This window comes from Mytilus trossulus, chromosome 5 (assembly GCF_036588685.1).
Source record: "Mytilus trossulus isolate FHL-02 chromosome 5, PNRI_Mtr1.1.1.hap1, whole genome shotgun sequence".
Classification (NCBI taxonomy): Eukaryota; Metazoa; Mollusca; class Bivalvia; order Mytilida; family Mytilidae; genus Mytilus; species Mytilus trossulus.
In genome coordinates this window covers 1169177-1182826 of record NC_086377.1, presented here as the reverse complement: position 1 = coordinate 1182826, position 13650 = coordinate 1169177, and the positions used below count along the sequence as shown (strand labels likewise).

The window sequence follows — 13650 nt, the reverse complement described above, 5'->3', positions numbered from 1 at the left end:
TACAGAAAAACATGGACTCGAAGACGGAAAGGATATGCATCTGTATTTGTGTGCTATTATTTTTTTAAAACACATCTGAAATTTATATGAACAGTAAATATTTTATTGCCACTAATTTTATCATACAGAGATGCCAATCAAGAGATGCTAGTCTTTCAGATCTTCTTGCTCATAAAAAAGAACACGGGTCTACTTTCTCTTTCATCTTACACATGATGTCATCGTACTTTCACTTTCACTGACTTAGCCTGATTTCAGAAAATCCCGATTTGAAAAGAAACTGACAAGTTGTGTTACGATGGATGGATACAAGGTTTATTTACACTGACAATGTTGTAACATATTTCGATCGAGAGTAAGTAATATTATATGTTTTCAACATGAAATATGTTCATATGAAAGCTGATTTTTTATTACTTTTTACTGAGTCTGAACTACAGAAGACGTAAGTCCGCAGTAGCGGATCCATGGGAAGATTCCGGGGATTAAAACCCTCCTTTTTTGGACGATCAATGCATTTGAATGGGGACATATAGTTGAACACCCCCCCCCCCCTTTTTGTCCTGGGTTGGGACCCCCCCTTTTTTCAAAGGGCTGATTCCGCCACTGGTCCGTCAATACTTTTAATATAGACGATGCCAACCTTCTAGAGGTATCTATTTAGGAGCTGTATTTGATATGGTAACCTTTCTGAGTATATTAAGTTCTTTGATACTTGTAGTTCTATCTGAGAGTTCTATCGTTGCCCGGTGCATGCAGACTGTACATTGAGCAAAGCCAATACTGCACAGTCAGCTTTAAAGGCACCGAAATGACAAATACGAAACAATTCTTCTTTATATAGAGAAAAACATTAATCGGTTGATGATTACTTTCTGGAGCATGCTGGTTTTAACGTAATTGTTAATGATAATTAAAAATATTTTTTTTAATTTAATAATAATTTCAATTTTTTATTTTTAATTTTTGGTATAAGATAAAAACAAGATACTACATACTAGTATTAAACATGTAGGTATTTGTAATAAAATCAACGGTACCAATTTTGTTGCACCAGATGCGCATTTCGACAAAACATGTCTCCTCAGTGATGCTCGTGGCCAAAATATTTGAAGTTCAAAGCTTATATAAAAGATGAAGAGCTAGAATCCAAAAGGTCCAAAAAGTATAGTCAAATTCAAGAAAGGAAGCAGAGCTTTGCATGAGGGAGATACATTCCTTAATTTATAATAATTTCTAATATTTTGTAACAGCAAATTTTATTAACACAATAAATCCGTATTTTCATGCCAGTACCGAAGTACTGGCTACTGGGCTGGTGATACCCTCGGGGACTAATAGTCCACCAGCAGAGGCATCGACCCAGTGGTAGTAATAAAATCAATGGTACCAATTTGTTGCACCAGATGCGCATTTCGATGTAAGTGTCGAGGAGAATTTAAATTCTCCAGTGAGTATCTCCTTGAAGCACTCAGTTGTGTTGCTGCAGGCTATTGGTTCGGGTAATTTGTTCCAGTCTTTTATTGTCTGGAAGACAAATACAAATTTGAAACTGTCTTTGCTGCATCGTATTTGTCAGTATATTTGTTCGTGGCTAGACTGGGTGTTTGATTTACTTTTAATTAGTATGCCAAAATGTGGTATGGCAATTTTGTTTTGTAACTCTATTGAACATATTTTAGGTGGTACCCAACACTTTCACTAAAATTAATTTGGCTCGTTTAATTTTCATAAAATTTTGTCAAAGTATTTCATGTATTTACTCTGACCCTTTAACAAAAATATTTAAATATAAAAATTTTTGAATCAACCGTTTTGTCAGAAAAATTACACTGGTTATATATAGCAATTTGGCAAACACCAACTTTGATCATTGAGAAGCTTAATATTCCTTGTACAACACAATGTAATTAAAACGTTTAGCTGACTTTACATAGTTATCTCCCTGTAGTGTTAGGTACCACTTTTTAAACGGCTTTTGAGTCTTCTTTCTTGCAAATTATGTTGGCCAGTGAAGTGTGTGAAGCATGTTTGTTACACTTTCAGTATATTGGAATGGTATTCAGAACATACATAGCAGTGTTCTAGTTTCTGTATTATAATGGCTGGATATTTCGGTCTTTGATGGTACCTGAGTTTATTTTAAGATTTCTTCTGATGAATTCAAGGGCCTTATTTGCTTTTGATGTCATGTTCTGGATGTTTTTGTTCCATTTTAAATTATTTGATGATATAGTTATGCCCAGATAATTTGCATTTTTAACTGGCTCAAGATTTTGACCGTGCATATTAAAATAAAAATGGATAGGTTTTTTCTTATAATATGTAACACAGCAATAAACGACAACAACTGAATAACAGGCTCCTGACTTGGGACAGACACATACATACAGAATTTGGCGGGGTTAACAAATATTCGCGGGATCCCTACCCTTCCCTAACCATGCTAACCAAGGACAGTTGTGTATAATTTTCCGAAAATAGTCATAGCTGTTCTAAATAATTCTATTGTCTATTGACAATGTATTATTTTTTTCTATAGAACATGGTGCTAGTTTATTTCTGTGGAGATAACCAGGAAGAGAAGACGTATTTATTGAAGGATTTCAAAAAAGCAACCAAGAAGAAGCCAGATCTTATACCGGAAGTACATAGCAGACAGGAAAGAACCAATGGAGGACATAACAAAACCGTTCAGTACTGGGAAAACGTCATAGAACAACATCATGAACAGGTATTTATTTGTAGGTTATGACACTTATAAGTTGTCTCCGAATTTGTACTTGCCGTGCGCAACTCAACGAACCCACGATAAGCAGATCACGCTCTTTTAATGACATCGGATGTCATAAAATTGGTGGAGCAGGATCTGCCTTCCGTGGTGATCACCTGAGTTCATTCATAGTTTTAGTGGGTTTTTTGTTACTCAATTTTCGTGTTTTTTTGACTGCTAACTGTTGTCTGTCGCCCTTTTTTTCGTTTTTGGTAAGCGTTGTTGCCGAATTTACCTGGACTTATTGGGTGTAAATGCCACTGAATCCTTTTGATATTTTCCTGGTACCTTTGATAACTGTTCCCCTTAATGTTAAGAAGTAGGAAGCGTAGTGGTCGGGGAGTTTCAGAGAAATGTGTTGCAACAATGTACGGACAGAGGTTTGGCAAAGTTATTTCATGATGGCCTTAAACTGTAATTTTAAAAAGTATCTTAATTTGATATCTGCCAATCTGCCAAAAATAGTCCTTTTATGACTATTTAAAAACACTGAAAATCAAAAACTTTTTTTTCTCGAAAGTTTGTCATGGTTACTCTCTCATTAAATAGAGCCTTTTCTATAAAAATGAGAATCGAAGATACAAATTTCTCATTTGGGTAACAATAATTCAATTTTTTTAAAGAACCACACTGAATCTACCAAAAAATATACTGAAGATGATCTTATCTAAATGCTGGACCTTTTTATCAGCAATATATTTGTTGAGTTTGAAGGATTTATATTTCAACCAACATTCGGTATTCAAATGGGTACTAATTGTGCACCCATACTGGTCGATTTGTTTTTGTACTCGTATTAAGCAAAATTCATCCAGAACCTTCTAAAAGACAAAAAGAAAAACCACCTTGCGGCGAAATTCTTTAATTTTACTTTCCGATGTATTGATGATGTTTTATCATTGAATGACCCATATTTCAGCCAATACTTACATATCATATATCAAGATGAACTTGAAATTAAGGATACTACTGATACTAGAAGGATTGCTTCATACTTTGATCTTTTCCTTAATATTGGCACAGATGTTGTTTTATGTATTCGTTTTTATTCTGTAGTAAGTCACACCACTTCGGTGTTAAAAGTATCATGTTTACCTATGGTATAGTATATTTTATAAATTTACTGTTTTCAAAGTATGAAAACATTACTGATGTTTCAGCTCATTCAGCGACATTGGTGTTGCAGTCTCGACAAAAACCATCATTTTGTTGAAACAAATATGAGCAGACATACAACCCAGACGAACACCACAAACACAGTAGTTCTCAAAACAAAACGAAACAATAGTCTGAAAATAAAACGTTTCCATACATACCGGTATTATGGTATTAAAAATTATAGATTCAACAGTTTAATGACAGAACTAACGTTTATATTTTAGTCGTTTATGGAAATATAGGAGAGGAGGTATTTTTAGAAACACTTTTATGTGTATTTCATTCGCAGTAGGAATAATTTTGCATATTAATATGTTAAATAAATTAATTTATGTATTATTTGTATGACATAAAAAGGAAAGTGTAAAATTTGATTTCTTTTTTCTTTTATAGCTTAGAAAATGCCATGGTAACGATACCAAAGATTATGTAGTAATGTATGGGATCATTGATATCTTAGCTGACGCGGTAGTCTCCCTTGATGGATATGGTTTTCAGAATCTCCTCGATAGAAGCAGTAAAGTTGGTCAGTTAGTTCAACAATGTCAGTCTTCCCTTGTGTTTATGTTACCTTACCAACAAGACATCCGTAGTATTGGCCGAGCAAGTACCAATCAAGACCGAATCCTTCGAAATAACCGTCCGAAAGCAACAGGAAGTCAACAAAATGACCAGACTGAGAAATACCACACAATCATAACAATGTACTCGATACCTTATCTAAAACTCGGTTATTGTGAAACAGGTGCACATGAACAGTTCAAAGAAGACACACCGTTAAATAAGACCAATACCAATGAATCAAGGATTGAGCTTATTAAATATGCTGTCAAAAAATACACTTTTCCTCTTGATACGTCACGTTTTCGGAAGAAGGACAAGAAGAAGCCTATCAGACATAGAACTACCGAAGACAGTGATCACGTGACAACAAACTTCCTGTTTATTAAACCAATGAGAAAGAACGACGAAAGAATTGCTATACGAACTATTAACATTAAAGAAGACACTTATACAAATGACTGGGTCATCATTCAAGAAGGCCGTACAAACAGATTTATTACAAGATATCCACACGCAAGGGAAAAAATGGTTCAGCTATATTTTATTGTTAGCGTTCGGACTGAAATTGTCAAGAAAATGTTAATTGGCACGGTTACTGTAAACGGTTTAAATTATGTATATCTGGGTTGCAGTAGCGAAGGACTAAAGCAAAGGAAATGTTTTATGTGGCAGGGAACACAACAGGAAGTGACGTCGATTATTCAACAAAATGGCGACTTCGATCAAAGTGCCGTTTCAAAACGAATGGCGAGATTTGGGCTTCTTTTTTCGGAAGTGATGATGACAAGCATAGAGATTCAAAGCGATCAAATAATACTCGAAGATGACATTGTAAGTGATTGTAAAAGATATAACTTTACTGATGGGTGTGGATCGATAGGTTTGGAAATGGCACAGCGTGTGACCGACGAAATAAACCGTATAGATAACACGGACTTAATAATACCCCCGTCTGTATTCAAAATACGCTTGCAAGGTTATAAAGGTGTTTTGACACTGTGTAAAGAAATAAAGGGACAAAGTATAAAAATCAGGCCATCGATGATAAAATTCGAAACTTCAGCACATCCTCGGCTTGGTATTTGTGAGTATTCAAAGCCATTCACATTTGGTCATTTAAATCAGCAATACATTGCCCTTTTGTCTGGGCTTGGTGTTCCAGATGAAATATTTACAGATTTTCAGACTGCACAGTTTGAACGTTTGCGAGGGATGACTGTTAATTTAGAAGCATCCATTTGCATTCTTCAGTGGCAAAAGAAATCAGACTTAGCCAGAGTTGTTATTGACCTTGGGAAGATGAATTTGGTCCCGTGTGAAGAAATGAAAGAACTTAAGAAACTGCAAGCACAGCTTTCCATCAGTAAAAAGGCAAAGAAAATTAGAATTGTTGTACCGAAATCAAGGTACATTTTTGGTGTGTGCGACCCATATGGCATTCTAGAATATGGAGAATGCTATGTTCGAGTAACTGCAACTACCAACGGTCATGTAAAGAACGTAAGCGGCCCAGTTGTTGTTTGTAAGTCACCTTGTTATCTCCTTGGCGACATCCGGGTATTGAAAGCAGTTTCGGACATGGATAAACCGGAGTTATCAAAATTAAGTCATCTAGTAGATTGTATTGTTTTTCCAATACGAGGCCCACGACCCCACCCAAATGAGACGGCAGGATCAGATCTAGATGGTGACATGTTTTTTGTTTGTTGGGACGAAAATTTGATTCCACCCGTAACACACCAGCCGTACGATTATCCGGCAGCTCAGTCGAAACCGGAAGGTCGTGTTACAGTGGAAAAAATGATTTCATACTTCTCTCAGCAAAATGAAGCACAAATCATGACTAATACAGTCGCAAAATATATCCGAGCATGGTCAGATAGAGAAGGTATGATGTCAGACAAATGTGCACAACTCGGGATGATGTTTTCAAGAGTAATTGATGCGGCCAAAACGGGAGCGCCGATTAGGATCCCATTAGCATTGCAACCACCAGGTGACAACTCATCTAAACGGAAGTTTATATGGCAAACAATGGAAACAAATAGTGAAAAGTTCAGGGAAGCCTTCAGACATGGTTTTGTGTCTGACGTCATGTCACACCTTGATTCAACCGGAAACCAGGATGAGAGTTCTAACTTGAAACCTAATTTACCAAATCTTTCTGATGATTTAGTAGAGGAAATATTAGACGAACATCAGTCTAAGATTAAAGAATTCGACAAATTTCGTTTTGCATGGATTCAAGCAGAAAATGTGAATGATTCGGACGGAGACATTTGTGATTCATTCGTCAATAAGTATGTACAATACATTGACTTTTCACAGTTCTCATTGGAAGAGAAGAGATATGCATCAAATCTAGGGGTACCAACGGATATCATTCAAAATTCGATGAGAAGGTCCAAGTTGCTGAAAAAAGATGATTTAGAATGGTTTAACATGCATTCCTCAAGTACTCCATGGACATTGTTTTACGAAAAAGAGAATTCCGAATTGAACTGGCACCATTTAGTGAAAGCCATTACCAGTTTTGACAATTCATGTGTTATGTTAGGGCTACCCGATGACATTGTTATTGTTTTACAATTTCTGTATAAGCCGCAGCAAGGAATGGAACAATATATATCCCCTGGTTCCCTTTCTGTAGTGTTCTTTTCAAAGAATTTTGGATATAAATACAGGTATACAGTTGGGGAAGGTTATTACATGGATTTGACTGACGATACGCTACAGATATATCGCAACAGAGAACGTACCCAAACATTTGTTTTCCTCAAGGCGTCAGATCTTAGAAAAATTGGAGGAAACTTGTGTTGTGAAGAGAATAGAAATGCATTGAGTGTAGACTTATCTCGATTTTACAGGAATATTTACAGTAATGAACGTCCGCATCCATTACTCAATAAAACTCTTCTGACTTCAGTTGAGGCTTTTGTTCGAAATGATGATCCGGAAAACACAGCGTATTATGACGTCATAGATGCATCCGGAGACTTCCCCTATGAAGAACAAACAGATGTAGAAGATCTTGATGATAAGGAACAATACTTTGACCTAGATTCATTGTTAGACCAATCAAATACAAGTATTCAAGATCACGTTACCACAGAAGAGATCCTAGTTCATCTTAAGCTGGCAGCAGATCGGTGCAATATGTATGACTTCGATCATCTTCTTTCCAAAATGAATTTCGAGGATCAAGAAACTAACAATACTGTTGTTGATCTGTTTGTTATACTGTTGATTAATTTCATTCACAGGACAACTGGACGAAATGTACCTATGAAAATTAATGAAAGTCTTCACTTTTCTGTTTCTATTAATCAAATTGCAAAAGACACGATGAAAAGACTTTACATTGCTGAATTGCTTTGTAGATTAAATCTCCACAGTGTGGCAGGACAGTTTTTATATATCGACGAAAATGAAATAACAGTCCAGAGATTCCTTGAAATATTAAACCATTGGCAACTATTTTGGTACATTGGTATGGATTTGGCTTTGCGGTTTATAGACGGATTAACAAAAATAACCTTACGTCACAATCTGACATCGACGCTGTCAAACGATCAAAGTCTGAAACTGAGGTATATCATACACAACAGTAGACTTCACTGTCTAGAACTTATCCACTCTATAAACAAATTACAAAAACTATTAGAACAGAACCCTTTGAATAGTTTGAACCCTAGCGGTGTATGTAACCTGAAACTTGACAAACATGAAGGCTACAACCTAGAAGGAGATACCGGACTCGCTGAAGGTGTATGTAACCTAAAACTTGACAAACATAAGGGCTACAGCCTAGAAGGAAGTTCTGAACACGACGAAGTTGTAACATTATATCGATCAAATGCCCTCAGTTACATTCCAAAGATTTATGAAGGACAGTTTGTAACATTATTGAGACATCGTGATACAGATAAAAATCTTAAATGTACATCGTACGCATTGATTGGACTAGTTATAAAAGTTACACAGGCGCCATTTTTCGTTGAGGTGAAAATATTTGGTAGACTCCCAGATACAGTTCAACAATCTCTCGAAGCTGAACGACTTCAATTGTGGAAGATTGATGTAATTTCAAACATTATTACATACCAGCGTATTGTTAAAGCTTTTCAAATTATGGAGAAAGACATTGAAACAAATGTGAATGTACCTCTCTTCTCGCTTTTAACATTTCCTGGATTTCATCCTGAAACATCACCACTTCACAATGAACAGTTTTGTAAGGACGAAATATCACCTGCATTGAGACATTCCAATGCGTCACTTTATCAAAGGGATGTAGGAAGTGTCGAATGGTCCTCAAAGTGCATCGACAAACAAACACTTGCCATAGAAACCGCGCTTAAGGAAACAGTGTGCTGTATAACGGGACCTCCAGGTACAGGGAAAACCACAGTTGCCTGTAGTATCATTGAGAAGCTGGTCAGGCTCGAAAGGTACAAGCACTTACTCATTATAGCAGAAACAAACCTAGCTATTGATAATATAGCACGAACATTACGAAATAAAGAATTCATCGTAAGGGTAGGAACACAAGAAGGAATAGCACGAGATTTGTACGAGATTTCATTAGAAGGACAAGTAAATAGAATAGCTACAATGGATGAAAGAAGTATGACAATCAAAGATAAAACTGGAAAAGAACAACGTAATACAGAATTATATTTGGAAGTTTTAGAAAAATCAACTGTCATACTCGCAACTTGTGCTTCTGTTGGTGATAGACTTCTAGCGAAGCTCAGATTTGATTTTGTTCTTGTCGACGAAGCTTCCGTTACTAAGGAGACCACACTTCTTTGTAGTCTCGTTCATGGATGTAAACATTTAGTTATGATTGGAGATTCAATGCAGCTTTCGCCATTCGTGACACAATCACATGATTATATAACTGAAGAATCTAGAGACTTACCGGATGTATCATATTTGTCAAATACACTTTTCCACAGATTGAACAGATGTAATGGAGTTCCGAGTATTACCCTAGATACGCAGTATAGAATGCATCCGGAACTTCTAAAATTTCCGTCTCGTGAGTTCTATGACAACCAGTTATTTTCACATGACTCAGTTAAATGTTTCCCTAGTTTCGTATTTAAATGGCCAGATTTGACGAAACCTGTATGTTTCATAGATTCAACCGGTTACGAAAAATCAATTGGGTCATCATACAATAACGACGACGAAGCAATAGTTATAAACAACGTCATAGAAACATTACTTCGTGTCAGTGACAAAGATGTGGATTGGTATTCAAAAAAGTATGAAGGGCGAATAGAGGCATTGTCAATAAAGCAAATCACCATATTGACGTTTTACCAAGGACAAGTTAAATGTATCAAGAACAAATTGACAGCTCGCGGTGTAAGCGTGAATACAGTCGATGGTTACCAGGGATGTGAAAATGACGTCATAGTAGTATCAACCGTTAGATCAAACAAACAAGGAAAATTGGGGTTTTCCGACGACAGATGTAGACTCAATGTTCTTTTAACCAGAGCGAGGTTTGGTTTGATTGTTGTTGGGAACAGTGAAACACTTAAAAAGTCAGAGATTTGGACACGATGGTTTCATGCGTACGATGCCCCAATACTAAGTTCACAAGAGTTCAACATGGTTTCGGTGACACAGCCGGAATTTACAAGGAAGTACGAGAAGCCTCATACAAAGAGTGTATCTGGGAAGAAAACTAAACAAAAAATTCATTTTCGACATTAATCCAAATTGTGTGACTAAAATTATAATTGACTTTTATGTCTTAGAAAAAAAAGCTGTTCAAACATACATGGTTTTAATTTCACTTACCTTCTTGTTAATCCGTAAATCGAGAATGAATACTGAAAAGGACAATTCGGAAATCATCGCGAATACATAATGAAAAGGACAATTGAGAAATCAACGAGAATAAATAATAAAAAGGACACTTGAGAAATTATTGAGAAATCATTGAGAAATCATCGAGAATAAGATCAAATTGAGAAATCTAGTTGTATCTGTTGATCAAAAATTAAAAAAAAGGGTTGAGAGTATCAATTTGATTCGTAAAATTTAAAGATAGTTGACATACATAGTTTAATTAGTTGAACCAGAATAAAAGGGGATAGTTGAAAGTCTTATATAGACGAAACGCGCGTCTGGCGTATCCAATTAACAGTCTGGTAGCTTTGATAAATATTCACCCAACTGGGTCAATGCCACACCTGGTGGACATTTCGTTCCCGAGGGTATCACTAGGCCAGTAATCAGCACTTCGGTGTTGCCATGAATATCAATTATATGTTCATTTTTATAAATTTTCTGTTTGCAAAAGAATGAATTATTCGAAATACTAAGGATTACCCCAGGCATGGATTACCGTCGCCGTATTTGGCAAAACGTTTTGGAATTATGGATCCTCAATGCTCTTCGACTTTATACTTGTTTGGCTTTCTAACTATTTTGATATGAGCCTCACTGATGAGTCTTGTGTAGCGCTCGTCTAAAGTACTAGTATCAAATAATAAGCCTGGTACCTGAGAATAAAGGAGAAAGTTGAGAGAACTAGTTTAAGACGTTGATTGAGAATTAAGTAGAGCGCTGAGAGTTCTAATTTGAGACGTTGATTGAGAATTAAGGAGAGAATTGAGAGTTTTAGATTGAGACGTTCACTGAGAATGAAGGAGAGAGTTTAGAGTTCTAGTTTGAGACATAAATTGAGAATGAAGAAGGGTTGAGAGTTCTAGTTTGAGACGTTGATTGAGAGTTAAGAACAGAGTTGAACGTTCTAATATGAGATGTTGATCTATAATACAGGGGAGAGTTGAGAGCTCTGGTATGAGCCTGTGAGTGATTTTAATGTCAAAATGGTTGAAAAATGCCACATTTGTTGCAATTTGTCTTCCATTGTCTTTGTTTGACTTTTCTAACCAAGGTGTTTGTTGTCCCTCTGTTTGCATTGTCCCTGTGGTATATTAATGTTATTTTGTTTATAATGCTTTTGTTACGGGGCGCCGAATGGGACTCTTGTGGTTTTGTACGCAAAATTCAATTTTGTACGGACAAAAGTGACTTTTGTTCAACAAAAATGAGTTCAGTTTAACAAAATTTGTATCATACTACAAATTTAAAATTTTGTCATACAAAATTATCTATCAGCGGACAAAAGTCACTTTTGTCATGACAAAATTCATTTTTGTTACACAGACTTGACTTTTGTTACCTAATTTGAAAATTGGGCGACAAAAGTCAACTTTGTATTGAAATTAGTTTAGTTTGGTTTCTGTGAACTCATTTGCATACAAAATCGACTTTTGTTACACAAAATTAACTTTTGTTACACAAAATTAACTTTTGTTACACAAAATTAACTTTTGTTACACAAAATTGACTTTTGTTACACAAAATTGACTTTTGTTACACAAAATTGACTTTTGTTACACAAAATTGACTTTTGTTACACAAAATTGTCTTTTGTGAGACAAAATTGACAAAATTGACTTTTGTGAGACAAAATTGACCAATGTGATCAACAAAATTGACAAAATTGACTTTTGTCTCAACAAAATTGACAAAATTGACTTTTGTCTCAACAAAATTGACAAAATTGAATTTTGTCTCAACAAAATTGATTTTTGTCTCACGAAAGTCAATTTTGTCTCACCAAAGTCAATTTTGTCTCATAAAAGTCAATTTTGTTGTTACAAATTGAATTTTGTCGTCACAAAAATGAATTTTGTGGTCACAAAATTGACTTTTGTCTCAACAAAATTGTCAAAATTGACTTTTGTCTCAACAAAATTAACAAAATTGACTTTTGTCTCAACAAAATTGACAAAATTGATTTTTGTCTCAACAAAATTGACAAAATTGACTTTTGTCTCAACAAAATTCACAAAATTGAATTTTGTCTCACAAAAGTCAATTTTGTCTCACAAAATTGAATCTTACCTCACACAATTGACTTTTGTGATTTTATTTCCATATCGGGTAAAAAAGTCAATTTTGTATGCAAATATGTTTATATTTGCATACCTTTTAGACAAAATTGACTTTTGTCATGACAAATATGAATTTTGTCTACAAAAATGAATTTTGTCATGACAAAAATGAATTTTGTCTACACAAATGAATTTTGTCATCACAAAATTGAAGTTCTCACGAAACAAGTCTGTAGCACATAGTTTTGTAAGACAAAAATGATTTTGTTATGACAGAATTGAATTTTGTACAAAACCACAAGAGTCCCATTCGGCGCCCCGTATTTGTCCTGTAATTTGATGTTGAACTTTTGAAAAGAAGTGCAGTCTGAATTTATTATTTTAACATGTACATCCGGATATGAGTATCAAACCTGAACCTCTAAGATCTCCCCGGGTTTTTGGTGAGGTTCTTGTTGCTTAGTCTTTAGTTTTTCTATGTTGTGTATTGTATATGATTTATATTGCTGTTAGTCTGTTTTTATGTGGGTTTTTTTGCTATTGCATTGCTAGTTTTTCCATCCTTTTATACGGTTGAATATCCCTTTGATACCGTCTGCCTCTCTTGTTAAGCTATATTAAAATGCTGATTAAACTAGGCTTCTATTCTGGTACACCAGACAAAAGTTTCGTTCAAATAACATTCACCAGTGGCGCTTGAATCAAAAAATTTGACACTCAATTGTAGATAGATATCATATACTAGTAGATGAGTAACACAACAGTTCCAACAAATGAGTAGAAAACTGTTTAATGTTATTTCGTCCCATGTTATGTGGTGTTTGTGACATTGTTGGTTATTTTGACGTATTGGAATGTCCCTTTGGTATTTTTCTACCTCTTTTATCACACTATTTTAACAATAACGAATGTCCTTTTGTAATCATCTCCCTCTTTTTTTCCTTTGATTTTGATTTATTCTACGCCCATGAGACCGGTTTTTACGAAGTTTCACAAACAATATCTAAAATGTTGTCAGAATCGGTTCTTGGTATATTACAAATTCCCATTATATTATTAAGATCGATAGATAAGACTTTATTTTAAACCAATGTAATTCAATTATTTTCCATGATCGATTAAACTTTGAATGAGATTCCCAGGCTTCTTATTTACTACTTCTAAACGTTGAACTGTTTAAATATAGATATTTAAGAGGATGATTGTGCTTCTGCTTTTTAAGGTGCT

At 35.1% G+C, this 13650-nt stretch overlaps 1 protein-coding gene across 1 annotated transcript; it reads left to right on the top strand.

Annotated features, from left to right (window-relative positions):
- Positions 1 to 226: 226 nt before the first annotated feature.
- Positions 227 to 10518, top strand: LOC134718444 (uncharacterized). The gene is made up of 3 exons (XM_063580958.1): positions 227 to 355; positions 2543 to 2734; positions 4325 to 10518. The coding sequence occupies exons 2-3, from the start codon at positions 2546 to 2548 to the stop codon at positions 10223 to 10225; spliced, it is 6090 nt and encodes a 2029-aa protein (XP_063437028.1). The 5' UTR covers positions 227 to 355; positions 2543 to 2545; the 3' UTR covers positions 10226 to 10518.
- The last annotated feature ends 3132 nt before the right edge of the window (positions 10519 to 13650 follow it).